Source organism: Pseudonaja textilis, chromosome 16, assembly GCF_049901715.1.
Source record: "Pseudonaja textilis isolate UNSWEBS1 chromosome 16, rPseTex1.2, whole genome shotgun sequence".
In the NCBI taxonomy this organism is placed as follows: domain Eukaryota; kingdom Metazoa; phylum Chordata; class Lepidosauria; order Squamata; family Elapidae; genus Pseudonaja; species Pseudonaja textilis.
Window position 1 is genome coordinate 1,883,475 of NC_142005.1, and position 14,059 is coordinate 1,897,533.

The window sequence follows — 14,059 nt, forward strand, 5'->3', positions numbered from 1 at the left end:
AACTTCTGTTCCATTAGTTGATTGTTCTCACTGTCAGAAAGTTTCTCCTTATTTCCAGGTTGAATCTCTCCTAGGTCGTACTCTAAGTTGGATCCACCCATTAGAGGAAGTCCTTGGAGTTACAACCGTTTCTTTAGTGATTGAAGTTAGAACGGCACTGAAAAAAAACGGACAAACCTTTTTTCACGCTTACGATGGATTTGTGCAGCATCCCCGTAGTCACACGATCAAAATGAGGATGCTCGGCCCCTGTCTCATATTTATGACGGTCCTTTTGCAACCTTTCTGACGAGGCAAGTCAATACGGGAAGCCAGGTTCCCTTAGCCGCCAGGGGACTAATTTAAGAACGGCAGTGATTCGCTTAAAAACGGCGGCAAGGAAGGTTGTAAAATTCCACAGCTGGCTGGGGAATTCTGGGAGTTGAAGGCCCCCAAGTCTTTAAAGTGATTAAATTTGAAAAACACCGAAACAGGCGGTTCTATGACTGCAGTGCGGGAGATTTCTTTCCTCCAAATCTGCTTTAAGGCTCTTGCAAACATCGATGTATGAACTTTGACCATAGTTTTCAAGGGAAAACAAACAGCGAAAGCGCCGCGGTGCCTAAGTAAGTTATTAATTGGCCCCATGACTGGGTTTAGTTTTAAGATACACGCACACAATGCAACTTGCGGTCGGCTCTTTCAAAGTGAGCCAGCGGGATACATGAGTGAGATCATCCCTGACCTGAAAAGACCAAAGACCAAAATGTATTTATTTGTTTGTTAATTCAATTTATTGTTAAATTCCAGATTGGTTTTTGAGGAATGTTCCCCCCACCCCCCCCACCCCCGCTTGGAGATTTGTTACAGCAATTCCTCTCTGATCCACCAGGGGGCAGTGCCTAGTGGCGCCTGGCTGCTTTTTTTACATTCGCTTAAGCCAGTGGTGGCTAAGCCTTTTTTTGGCTCCCGTGCCGATAATTGCGCAATACCAGCACCCAGAAGGCAATGCATGCTGCCCCTCCCCACTTCCCCTGCGCATATGCGCCATCCCCTCACCTGCAGTGCATCCCTGCACCTGCACATACGTCTCCTATGCACCCCCACCCTCCGCCCCCTGCGCATGCGCACCAGATACCTGACAATCAGCTGTTCAGGCAGCGGCGCGCGCACACATGCGCAGTGGGGCTCTTCCGGGCGACCTCTCGCGTGCCTGGGGGAATGGCTCTGCGTACCACTTCCAGCCTACGTGGCATAGGCTCACCAACACGGGCTTAAGCATATATATTTTTTGCCTTGAAAAGGAGGCCACTAGGCGATCCTAGGACCCCAGTGGGAAGTTGCAAAGTCTCTTGAAAGAAAAAGGCAGCCGCTAACCTTTCTAGGATGTTGGGGGCTGTTTTGAAAGGTTGAAGTTGCGTCGCTAAAATGTCAGCAGTTTTTGTCTCCGGTTCTTGTACTTAGTTTCGCCTCCACGACAACCTTTTATAGAGTGGGAAGGGACCTTGGAGGCCATCTAGTCCAACCCAGGACCAGCCCCTAGATTTCCACCGCTCTCCTCTCCTCTGCCTTCTGCACATCCAAGCGTCAGGCACTGGACCCGGCTGTTCCTCCTCTTCCCCAACAGCCACTTCCAGACCTGGGGCCAGTGGACTCGCCATCTGAGGGCTGACGGACGGCCCAGGCCCTGCCTCCGTCTCTCTCTCTCTCTCACTGCCAGATCTTCCCCCCCGGAGCTCTCAGGTTGCCTTGATGCCTTGCCCCGACTCCCACGTCTCCTCCTCTGCCTCTGATTTGGCTACTGGAGTGACTAATACTCAGCAAATTTCATGCATGGTTAGTACAGTGACCGTTCAAGTACTAACAAGGCCGTTTGTGCCAGGTTTTACGTAGGTAGCCTCCTCTTTCCTCTCCAAACACCAGGTAGCTAGTTTGAGGTGGCCAGTGTGTCTCCCTCTGTTGTCTTTCGTGTGAGCTACCACATCCAGCGGCTAAGATGCTGAGGGTGTCGATCAGAAAGGTTGGCAGTTTGGTGGTTTGAATCCCTAGTGCTGCATCACCGAGCGAGTTCCCGCTCCTTGCCCCAGCTTCTGCCAACCTAGCAGTTCGAAAGCACGTTAAAAAAAATGCAAGTAGAAAAATAGGGACCCCTTTGGTGGGAAGGGAACAATGCTCCGTGCGCCTTCGAAGGCGTTTAGTCCTGCCGGCCACATGACCACGGAGACGTCTCCGGAGGGCGCTGGCTCTTTGGCTTTGTGACAGAGATGAGCAGCGCCCCCTAGAGCCAGAAACGACTAGCACAAATGTGCAAGGGGAACTTTTACCTTTACCTTATACAACACCCCCAGGGCCCTTCAGGATTCCTCACCGCCTCCCCTTTCAGACCTTCGCCAGCTGGTCAATGTTTCACACGCCTCGTCAGCTTCAAGTTTCAGAATTTTCCCTAGTCCGGTTCACAATGCCCCTCCCCCTCCCCTCCCCTCCCCCTTCCTTGGGCAAACCCTTTGCATCCGTTCAGGATCGAGTGGGTCGTATCAATTTACACCCAGCGGGTTGCATCGATTCATCATCCAGTGGGTGGCATCTATTTACACCCACCGGATCCCGTCCATACTCGATCCTGTGAATTGCCTCGATTTAGGATCCAGTGGGTTGCATCCATTCACAATCCAGCCAGCCAGTTGCATCCTCTCACACCCGCTGGATTGCACCGATATGTGACCCAGTGGATGGCATTCATGGATGATCCGGCGGATGGCCTCAATTTACGGTGCAAGCGGATCCCATCCATTCCCAATCCAGTGGGTTGCATCCAGTTATGATCCAGTGGATGGGAAGGTCACAGATCGGTCTCTTCTTCTTGTCCAGACTGATGGCGGGACGGGGGGGGGGGGCGTGAAGTAGCTCTTGAGTGCCCATCCAAAATAACAGCCCCCCCATGGGAACAGCCTCAAGCTTCCTCATGGAGTTGCTGTTACAGTCGATAGGCACTTCCTTCGGTGGGCAGCCCCCCCCCGGAATCCTCCCCCCCCCCCGATTCTGGGGAGCCCTGCTGGGGCCTCTTCCAGATGCTCACCTGTGGAAGAAGAAAAACCAGGCAGCCAGGTGAGTTCATGCTCGTTGCCAGTGGTGGTATTCAAATTCTTTTTATGACCGGTTCTGTGGGCATAGCTTGCTGGGCGTGGTGTGGTTTGGTGGGCGTGGCTTGGTGGCGGCGCTTTGTGTGCCTGCACCCACTTTGCGTGCACGTGTACGCCAAACGCGCACTTTGCGCAGGCGCAGAGGGGTTCAGTCTTGCAAGCCTGCACGATGCTGGCCACTGCAGCAGCTGCCTTGCGTGGCGCTATTCTGCGCCGCGCAAAGCAGCTGCGCTTTGAATTCTGGCCATAAAAGTGAGTATGGGAGCCTGAGCGGGTGGGTGGGCCAGACGCAGAGCAGCGAAGAGAACCGGCTTGGTCTCCACTGCTCAGCGCCGCTACTGGATCTCCCGAACTGGGCAGAACCGATCGAATACCCCCACCGCTGGGAAGGATATACTGCAAAATCCCCCTTCCCTCCCCACCCCACTGACCTGCTTTCCAGCTCTGTTCTCCTGTGCAGGGCAACCAAAGTAGATCCAGCCGATCAGCTGGGACTCCATGGGAGGCGGAGAATAGAAGATGGGGTTGGCGGGGCCAGTCAGAGGTGGGATTGGCCGGTTCTCCAAACTACACCAAATTTCCGCTACCGGTTCTCTAAAACCGGTCCAAACCGGCTGAATACAACCCTCTGCTTCCACATCACCCTTTCCCCGCCTCTGGTTCCAGTTGTGGCTTCCCCGTGTGAGATTCGCTCTCCGTTTGTCTCAGGAGGGGCTGAGGAGGAGACCCCCTTCGGTCCTGGCACCCAGGTCTGCCCCATGCCCCCATTCTCCTCTTGGGTGGGCAGAGGGGACACCCTGTCGGGGGTCTTGCTTGGCACAGCGTTGGTCTTGAGTTCCTGTCTTCCACCTGGCCGGCTAACCCTGGACAGGTTGAGCTCCTCCCCCCCGGTCCGGTGCCACACCTCCCTCCCAGGAAGAACCTTCCCCTCCCCACTTGGCTGCCATGCCCAGGGCCCATCCTTGCCCCGCCTGCCGTCGGACTCTGACCCTGGCGTGCGTGGGGCCTGAAGCGCCCGGAAGCAAGCCCTGCTCTCCTGGCCCTGCCGTTGGCAGCGGGGCAATTCAGAATAACAGAGGTGGAAAGGGACCGTGGAGGTCATCTAGTCCAACCCCCACCCCACCAATCAGGAGACCCTACACACCATTTCAGACAAATGACTGTCCAGTCTCTTCTTGAAAGCCTCCAGGGATGATGAAGCTCCCACAACTTCTGAAGGCAACTTCTATTCCATGAGTTGATTCTTCTCTCTGTCAGAAAGTTTCTTCTTATTTCCAGGTTGAATCTCTCCTGGATCAGTTTCCATCTATTATTCCTTGTCCTTCAGGTGCTTTAGAGAATAGCTTGACCCCCTTCCTCCTCCTCTCTGGGGCAGCCCCTCAAATACTGGAAGGCTGCTCTCCTGTCTCCCCTGGTCCTTCTCTTCCCTAGACTAGCCAGGCCCGGTTCCTGCAACCATTCCCCAATCTTTGTTTCCAATGTAGGATGGGTGAAAATTGGCCTATTAAGGCAACGGGAAGTAGTCACCCTCTTCTAATCTGGATTTCATCATGGGGTTATCAGGTTAACAGAGCTGGAAGGGATCTTGTAGGTCATCTAGTCTAACCCCCACCCAAGCAGGAGACCCTACACCATTTCTGACAGATGGCATCCCAGTCTCTTCTTGAAAGCCTCCAGGGGATGAAGCTCCCACAACTTCTGAAGGCAACTTCTGTTCTATGGGTGGATTGTCCTCCCTGTCAGAAAATTCCTCCTTATTTCCAGGTTAAATCTCTCCTTGATTAGTTTCCACCCTTTGCTTCTTGTCCTGCCTTCAGATGCTTTGGAAAATAAGTCAACCCCTTCTTCTTTGGGGCAGCCCCTCAAATATTAGAAGATGCTCTCCTGTCTCCCCTGGTCTTTCTCTTCCCTAGACTAGCCAGGCCCAGTTCCTGCAACTGTTCATCACATGTTTGAGCCTCCAGTCCCCTCATCATCCTGGTTGCTCTTCTCTGCACTCTTTCCAGAGTCTCAACGTCTTTTTTTTATAGTGTGGTGACCCAAACTCAGAGAGATAAACTTTCCACCCCCCTCCAAAGTTGCTCCAACACCTTCTACAGCCTGTTCTTCCATGGCCTTCACCACCCATATGTCCCAAGCTGGCTGAGAAGTCCCAAGTGCTGCCCCAACCGATCAAGAGGGCAGCCGCAGTGCAGTGGGGGCTGCTGTGGCTGGAATAAATGGACTCTCCCCACGTGAGTTTGAACCCAGGAAATGGGGGGCTTCCCTTGCCCAAGCTTAACCTGGTCTACCTCTTAGGGATGTTGTAAGGACAAAACGGAATGACCGATTAACTGATCCAGCTTCCCTACTTTCCGGCTGATTTTTCATGGGTCACTCAAAATGCAGCCCCAAAGGGAAGATTTACAGGTGACAGAAAACTTTTTTTTAAAAGAATCGTCCTTTTTGTAAGTCAAGCGAAGGTCTGGAATCCAAACCTCCCCTTTCTCCTTTTCTCCCACCGGAAGGAAATCAGAAAGGGGACATTTCTTATTTTCACTCTAGGGAAGGAAAAGATAGAGAAGGGAGAGAGGGAGGGAGGAAGAAGAAAGAAGGGATGGCGGAAGAAGAAAAAAGAAGGGAAAGAGGGAATAAGGAAGCAAAGGAGGACAAAAGGAAGGAGAGAGATGAGGGAGGGAGGGAGGGAGGGAGGAAAGAAGGAAAGGAAGGAAAGAAAGAAAAATACAAAGGGAGGGTGGAAAGGAAGGAGTGAAAGGGAAGGAAGGAAGGAGTGAAGGGGAAGGAATGGAGGAATGAAAGGGAAGGGAGGAAGGAGTGAAAGGGAAGGAAGGGAGGAATGAAAGGGAAGGGAGGAGTGAAAGGGAAGGAAGGAAGAGTGAAAGGGAAGGAATGGAGGAAGGAAACGAAGGAAGGAGTGAAAGGGAAGGAAGGAAGAGTGAAAGGGAAGGAATGGAGGAATGAAAGGAAGGAAGAGTGAAAGGGAAGGAAGGAAGAGTGAAAGGGAAGGAAGGAGGAAGGAAAGGAAGGAAGGAGTGAAAGGGAAGGAAGGAAGAGTGAAAGGAAGAAATGGAGGAATGAAAGGAAGGAAGAGTGAAAGGGAAGGAAGGAAGAGTGAAAGGAAGGAATGGAGGAAGGAAAGGAAGGAAGGAGTGAAAGGGAAGGAAGGAAGAGTGAAAGGAAGAAATGGAGGAATGAAAGGAAGGAACGAGTTAAAGGGAAGGAAGGAGTGAAAGGGAAGGAAGGAAGAGTGAAAGGGAAAGAAGGAAGGAGGAGTGAAAGGGAAGGAAGGAAGAGTGAAAGGGAAGGAAGGAGTGAAAGGGAATGGAGGAATGAAAGGAAGGAAGAGTGAAAGGGAAGGAAGGAAGAGTGAAAGGGAAAGAAGGAAGGAGGGAGTGAAGGAAGGAAGGAAGGAAGGAGTGAAAGGGAAGGAATGGAGGAATGAAAGGAAGGAAGAGTGAAAGGGAAGGAAGGAAGAGTGAAAGGAAAGAAGGAAGGAGGGAGTGAAGGGGAAGGAAGGAAGGAGTGAAAGGGAAGGAATGGAGGAATGAAAGGAAGGAAGAGTGAAAGGTAAAGAAGGAAGGAAGAGTGAAAGGGAAGGAAGGAAGGAGTGAAAGGGAAGGAATGGAGGAATAAAAGGAAGGAAGAGTGAAAGGGAAGGAAGGAGAGGAACAATGGTTCAGTCCCCCAAGGGGCACCTTACCTTCCCCAAAGGGCTCCCAGCCTGGTGCCTGCACTTCTGTGGCTGCTGCTGGGTAGAGAGCCCCCCCCACCCCCTTCCAGGAAACGGGCAAAGTCGCTTCAGCTCCACCCAACAGGCCCCGTTCGCTCATACAGGGCAGCTGGTTAATGATTAGCCTGCTGCAAATATTTGATAAGTGCTGGGAGAATTCAAAGGGCAGCACCCAGGAAGGGGCGGGGGCGGGGCAGGTGCCACAATCGCTTGACACCCCCGGGGGTTTCATGTTTCCCAGCGTCCCCACACCCCCCACAGCTCAAAGTAATCTAAGAGGTATCCTTGCTTTTCGGCTGGAATCAGCCCTCCAGGCACCAGAGCCAATTTTTAAAGTAAAAAAGGAAGCGCTGCTCCCACCAACCCTGATGGGACCCCTGATCTGAGTCAGCCCTCCCATTCCCCCTCAATGAACATCCGAGGTTCCCCCGTAGGAGAGAAACTGCACCCCAATTTTGCTTGCCCGTTAGCCATTCAGACTCTAGCAGAGGGTTTCTGGCGACTTTAAGATGGGTGGACTTCAACTCCCAGAATTCCCCAGCCAGCCACTTTGGCTGGGGAATTCTGGGAGTTGAAGTCCAATATCTTAAAGCATGCTGGCTGGGGAATTCTGGGAGTTGAAGTCCAATATCTTAAAGTATGCTGGCTGGGGAATTCTGGGAGTTGAAGTCCAATATCTTAAAGCATGCTGGCTGGGAATTCTGGGAGTTGAAGTCCACCTATCTTGAAGTATGATGGCTGGGAATTCTGGGAGTTGAAGTCCACCTATCTTGAAGTATGATGGCTGGGGAATTCTGGGAGTTGAAGTCCAATATCTTAAAGCATGCTGGCTGGGAATTCTGGGAGTTGAAGTCCAATATCTTAAAGCATGCTGGCTGGGAATTCTGGGAGTTGAAGTCCAATATCTTAAAGTATGATGGCTGGGAATTCTGGGAGTTGAAGTCCAATATCTTAAAGCATGCTGGCTGGAATTCTGGGAGTTGAAGTCCAATATCTTAAAGTATGATGGCTGGGGAATTCTGGGAGTTGAAGTCCAATATCTTAAAGCATGCTGGCTGGGAATTCTGGGAGTGAAGTCCAATATCTTAAAGCATTCGGGAATTCGGTTGAAGTCCAATCTTAAGCATGCTGGCTGGGAATCTGGGAGTTGAAGTCAATATCTTAAAGTATGATGGCTGGGAATTCTGGGAGTTGAAGTCCAATATCTTAAAGCATGCTGGCTGGGGAATTCTGGGAGTTGAAGTCCAATATCTTAAAGCATGCTGGCTGGGGAATTCTGGGAGTTGAAGTCCACCTATCTTGAAGTATGATGGCTGGGGAATTCTGGGAAATAAGGGTGAACAAAGAGGAAGGGCTGCTGCCTAGAGAATAGTCAGATATGTGAAATTCATTGTCTAGTTTGGAAATAAATCATCACCAGCCAAAACTTCCAAGAGAAAACAATGCTAATTTTATTTACTACTTTGCAAACAGGGTGTCCCCCCCCCACATGCACACGCAGGTACAGTGGACACGCACCTTAACTCACCAGTATGTTTTCTTCATATCTCCTGCTGCCACTACAAAATTACCTTCCACGTTTTCCTCATTGGCTTAGTATTGTCACAGCCTACCCGAAGCATCTAAAGTGAATGCATTATATTGTAATAAATATTGGAAGGAATGGGATGGGATGGGATGGGATGGGATGGGAGGGAAGGGAAGAGAAGAGGAATAGGAATAAAAGAAGAGAAGAGAAGAGAAGAGAAGAGAAGAGAAGAGAAGAGAAGAGAAGAGAAGAGAAGAGAGGAATAGGAATAGGAATAGGAATAAAAGAAGAGAAGAGAAGAGGAATAGGAATAAAAGAAGAGAAGAGAAGAGGAATAGAGAAGAAAAGAAAGAGAAAGAAGAAGAGGAGAGAAGAGAAGAGGAATAGGAATAAAAGAAGAGAAGAGAAGAGAAGAGAATAGAATAAAAGAAGAGGAATAGGAATAAAGAAGAAAAAAGGAATAGGAATAAAAGAAGAGAAGAGAAGAGGAATAGGAATAAAAGAAGAGGAGAGAAGAGAAGAGGAATAGGAATAAAAGAAGAGAAGAGGAATAGGAAGAAGAAAAAGGAATAGGAATAAAAGAAGAGAAGAGAAGAGGAATAGGAATAAAAGAAGAGGAGAGAAGAGAAGAGGAATAGGAATAAAAGAAGAGAAGAGAAGAGGAATAGGAAGAAGAGAAGAGAAGAAGACAAGAGAAGAGAAGAGAACAGGAATAGGCATAAAAGAAGAGAAGAGAAGAGAAGAATAGGAATAAAAGAAGAGAAGAGAAGAGGAATAGGAATAAAAAAGAGAACAGGAATAGGAATAAAAAAAGAAGAGAATAGGAAGAGAAGAGAAGAGAAGAGAAGAGAAGAGAAGAGAAGAGAAGAGAAGAGAAGAGGAATAGGAATAAAAGAAGAGAAGAGAAGAGAAGAGAAGAGAAGAATAGGAATAAAAAAAGAGAACAGGAATAGGAATAAAAGAAGAGAAGAGGAATAGGAATAAAAGAAGAGAAGAGAACAGGAATAGGAATAAGAGAAGAGAAGAGAAGAGAAGAAAAGAGAAGAGGAATAGGAATAAAAGAAGAGAAGAGAAGAGAATTTGTTTCTGGCGCATAAGCTCCCAATGTACATACAGCAATTGGGATATCATTAACATAGTCCTTGTAAAATACATTCAGCATAAAACATTATATACAACACTTAGACTTATCATCGTATAAAGGGGGCAATGGGAGATTTGTACTTTCAAACTTCTAAAACACCCGTGAATGTAGCCTTACAATAAAGTCACCTGATCATGTGTCCTGTCTGGTTTACCTGGAAAGATTTACATTGAATCTTGCATGTTTAAAAGTACAATTCTCCCACCATCCCCTTGACAGGAACTTAGGGGGACTCCAGGATTTGCAGAGATAGAAAAATAAGTGGAGAAGGAAGACCCTGAGCGGAGGACCCAACCGGGCCATAGAAGCTAGGGACAGAGTGGGCCTGGAGAAACCATGGTGGATTGGCTGGCTGTTCCAATTAAGTTGTGAGTTTCAACATCCCTTTTATTTTCAATGCTTGGCCTCTGGGTTGAATTTGGAGTCCTGAAAGGCAGCTATGAAGGAAACTCAGGAGATCCAATGGTGTACTCTCTCCTGCTTGGGCTGGGGAGGGTGGGGTTGGACTAGATGGTCTTCAAGGTCCCTTCCAACTCTGTTAATCTGTAAATCCTTAAGTTTTCCCCTCAAAAAAGTGTACTAACGTGTCCCAATGGGCAGCATCCTTGTGTCATGCCCCAGTTGGAGTCTGATTCCGAGGGGGAGGTCGAACAGCTGACAGGGAGTGGGAGTGGGGCTCCGGTGGCTGTGGAGGAAACGGGGAAGGGCACAGGCCAGGTGGGCATTCAGAGGAAGACCCAGGCCCATCCATCCCCTCTTCATCCTAGGGCACACAGGGAGGAGCAGATAAGGGAGAAACGTGAATTGTGTGGTTTACGGGGGGAGGAAGGGGCCCTGATCCCCTTCATTGGCTGGAGCTTGGAGGATTGTTTAAAAAGTCAAACTGCGCAGGGCAAAGTTGCTGGAAGCAAAGGGTGAAATTATTCTGGTTTGTCAAGTCTTATCTGAGTTCTGGCATCCTCCCAAGTGTCTTTTGACGTCTTCAATCCCTTATCCCGCCCTGCCTCGTGAATTGCTGCAGTGCGATTGTGTTGTGTTGGTTTTTTATTTATAATTTACACGTCCTTTGAGTTTGGATGGAATTTCTTCCCTTTGAAAACTGTTCTTGGGAGTGTTTGATCTCCAGCCAATGATAACTGGACATTGGGGGCCAGGTTGGAGGCATTAAAGGGACTTTACCTATTTTTGTGACTTTTGTTGCTTTTGTGCCACGCCCCTTTGGGTCATCACACCTGGCTTAGCCCCAATGCTGGCTTAGAACCTGTTGTTCTCGGTTGCCCATGGAGAACATCAGGGCAGCCAACTCATAATGGGAGCCTTGCCCCCTACTCAAGAGGTTCCGGAGTGTTTCAGTGAGAGCCCAGCAGGGGCCATGTATGTCCGGAGAGACTCTTGGTTCCTGGTCATGGCCTGGTCACTGCTAGACGGGCCCCTGTGCAACGGGGAGAGCCAGGGCACAAGCGGCCCTTGTGAGCAGCAGCTGCGATATCGGCACAGCAGCGTCGAGAGTGGGGGGCCCTGGCTGTCCACCCTGGCTCTGCTCAGTAGCATTGGCGCCATTTGGTTGTTCGTCTTCTATGCCATCCGCTGCTTGTGCCTGAAGAGAAACCAGTGCGCGCAGGAGCGGGACGAGGGAGCAGAGAAACGTTGGGAGGTAAGGCTGGGGACCCAACCGCTGGAGGACTGAGTTGTACTTGAGGGGCTGCCACGGAGAAGAAGACAGGGTGGGGCCATCCTCCGAAGCATCGGAGGGCAAGAAGATCGTCAAAGAGCAATGGGACCTACAACTAAGGAGAAATTTCTTGGCAGTGAGAGCAATTACTCAAGGGAACGGCTCCAACCTTGGAAGTTTTTAAGAAGAGATTGGACAACCATTTGAGCTGGACAGTATAAGGGAGCTGGACTAGAAGACCTCCAAGGTCCCCTCCAGCTCCAAGACAGAGAGAGAGAGAGAGAGAGAGAAAAGAGAAAGAAAGAAAAGAAAGAGATGATAGTTGACTGATCAATAGATTTATAGATAGATAGATGATAGATAGATAGATAGATAGATAGATAGATAGATAGATAGATAGATAGATAGATAGATAGCCTAGAACTCATTGCTTCAGATAGATAGATAGATAGATAGATAGATAGATAGATAGATAGATAGATAGATAGATGATAGATGATAGATAAAACAAGATAGAATGATAGAACAATAGTTATAGAATAAGATAGATAGATAGATAGATAGATAGATAGATAGATAGATAGATAGATAGATAGCCTAGAACTCATTGCTTCAGATAGATAGATAGATAGATAGATAGATAGATAGATAGATAGCCTAGAACTCATTGCTTCAGATAGATAGATAGATAGATAGATAGATAGATAGATAGATAGATAGATAGATAGATAGAAAAGGAGAGAAAGAAAGGAAAGAGAAAGGAAAGAGAAAAAGAAAAGGAAAGAGAAAGAAAGAGATGATAGTTGACTGATCAGTAGATCGGTAGATAGATAGATAGATAGATAGATAGATAGATAGATAGATAGATAGATAGATAGATAGATAGATAGATAGAATCTGTAGATAGATGGATAATAGAGATAATAAATAGATAATAAATGGAAATAATAAATGGATGGATGGATAGATAGATAGACAGACAGAGAACGAATCCGAAAATTGAACTTAATCCGGAAATATTTTTATTAGGTATAATTACACAAAAATGCAATAAAACAGATAGATATATCATGTTACACATATTAACAGCTGCAAGGCTTTCGTTTGCACAACTCTGGAAGGAAAAAAGGGTTCCACCAGAAGGCATGGTTATTAAAAAAATAATAGATTGTATAGAGATGGACAGGCTAACGATGAAAATAAAAGACAGAGAAGATTCAATTTATTATAGGGCCTGGGGTGCCTGGGATGAGTGGTTTAGAAATAAAAAGAAAATAAAATGGCAATTAGGAAAAGAATGAGGGAATATGTAAATATACCATGGAGAAGATTGATATGTAAGGATAAAAAAATATTGATTTATAGCAAGAGTAAGATGTAATGGTAAAGGAATAAGTAAATACATATACTGAAAAATGTGAGGACGTGCAAAAGAGGTCTTGATGTTGATAACAAAGTATAAACTTTTATGTTTTTAAGATTTGAAAACTTAATAAAATTTATTTTTTAAAACAGAGACATTACAACTGGTTGTTTATTAATTAATTCGAACACACCTCTCCTCATTCTTCTTCTCTGGGGCAGGAGGTCCAGGCGTCCTGTCCAGACGAAGACGGGGACCAATCGTCCAGCTACCAGTCTCAGGTCCTCGTCCCGTCCCAGCCTGAGTGTGGATCCACTTCTCCAGGCAGCAACCCCACCCTGCAGGTGTATGCCCACCAACTGGCCTGCATGGAGCACGAACTGGAGCATTTCCTGAGCGAGGTGCGCACCCGTCAGGGCACCCTGGGCGGCAAGGCGGGAAAGGAGAGGGAGGCCCCGAACCTGAAGAAGTGGGGCTCGGACAAACTGCGCATCACCGTCTATGAAATTGCCGACAGTGAACAGCCAGACCCGGCGTGGGGCAGAGGGCGCAAGAGGAAGCTCAAATAGAGGAGGGGGCACTGTGAACCTCTGACTTGTGCCCCATGGGCAGCTGGCAGCCGGAATGAAGGGGGCTCAGGAGTCACTAACTATCATGATTTGTCTTGGCACATGTATCAAGAATAAATTATGAATCAAATCCAATCGAGTCCAGGTAGACTTCTTCTTTACGCCAGTCCAGGGGTGGGATTCTACCGGTGCGGTGCCAGGAGTCGGGGCAGGGTGGCAGAGATGCCCTCATGGGTTCCCGTATGTTCATTGGGCCTCCTGAATACCCATGGTCCGTTTCTTCCTTTTTTATTTTGATTTTTCTGCTGGGGAAAGTCAGTTCCCTGCAGACATCTGGAGTCGGGGAGCCTCAAATTGGTGTTTCTCCAGTTGGCGACTTTTGAGGTGTGCGGACTTCAACTCCCAGAATTCCCAGATTACTTCGGTTCCTATTCATGGGTTGTGGGGACTCTAAGCTTGTTGGACAATATGGGGCAGCATCAAGTGATTGTTGTGGCTCATTCAGCAATTGCCCAGTGAAATGGCTGGGGACCCACTTTGGTCGCTGACTTGATATCACGCAGTGGAGGGTCTTTGGTCTGCTTGGGGGTCGAGGGGGCCTCTGCCCAGCCTCTCTGTGGTCCCAGCCAGGACATGATGCACTGACAAGGGTCCCTTCCATCTTCGTCATCCGTTGCTCTTCTTCCGTTCAGTTGGGCCCAATTCTTGAAGAAATCCACCTCCTTTTTTGGGCAAGGTTTCCGGAAATGGTTTCGGTTTGCCTCTTTCGTAGACCTGAAAAAAAATGATTGGCCTAAGGTCACTGAGATGGCCTTCTCCCAGGGGAGGAAGAAAGGAGAGAGAGGAAGAGAAAAAGAAACAGGGAGGAAGGAAGGGAGGGAGGAAGTAAGGGAGGGAGGGAGGAACAAAGGAAGGAAGGAAAGAAGGAAGGAAG

The 14,059-nt window shown here is 48.4% G+C and overlaps 1 protein-coding gene across 1 annotated transcript; it reads left to right on the forward strand.

Annotated features, from left to right (window-relative positions):
* Window positions 1–5,325: 5,325 nt before the first annotated feature.
* LOC148124549 (uncharacterized) lies at window positions 5,326–13,217 on the forward strand. Its single transcript, XM_087913781.1, has 2 exons — window positions 5,326–5,353; window positions 12,778–13,217. The coding sequence occupies exons 1-2, from the start codon at window positions 5,339–5,341 to the stop codon at window positions 13,123–13,125; spliced, it is 363 nt and encodes a 120-aa protein (XP_087769907.1). The 5' UTR covers window positions 5,326–5,338; the 3' UTR covers window positions 13,126–13,217.
* The last annotated feature ends 842 nt before the right edge of the window (window positions 13,218–14,059 follow it).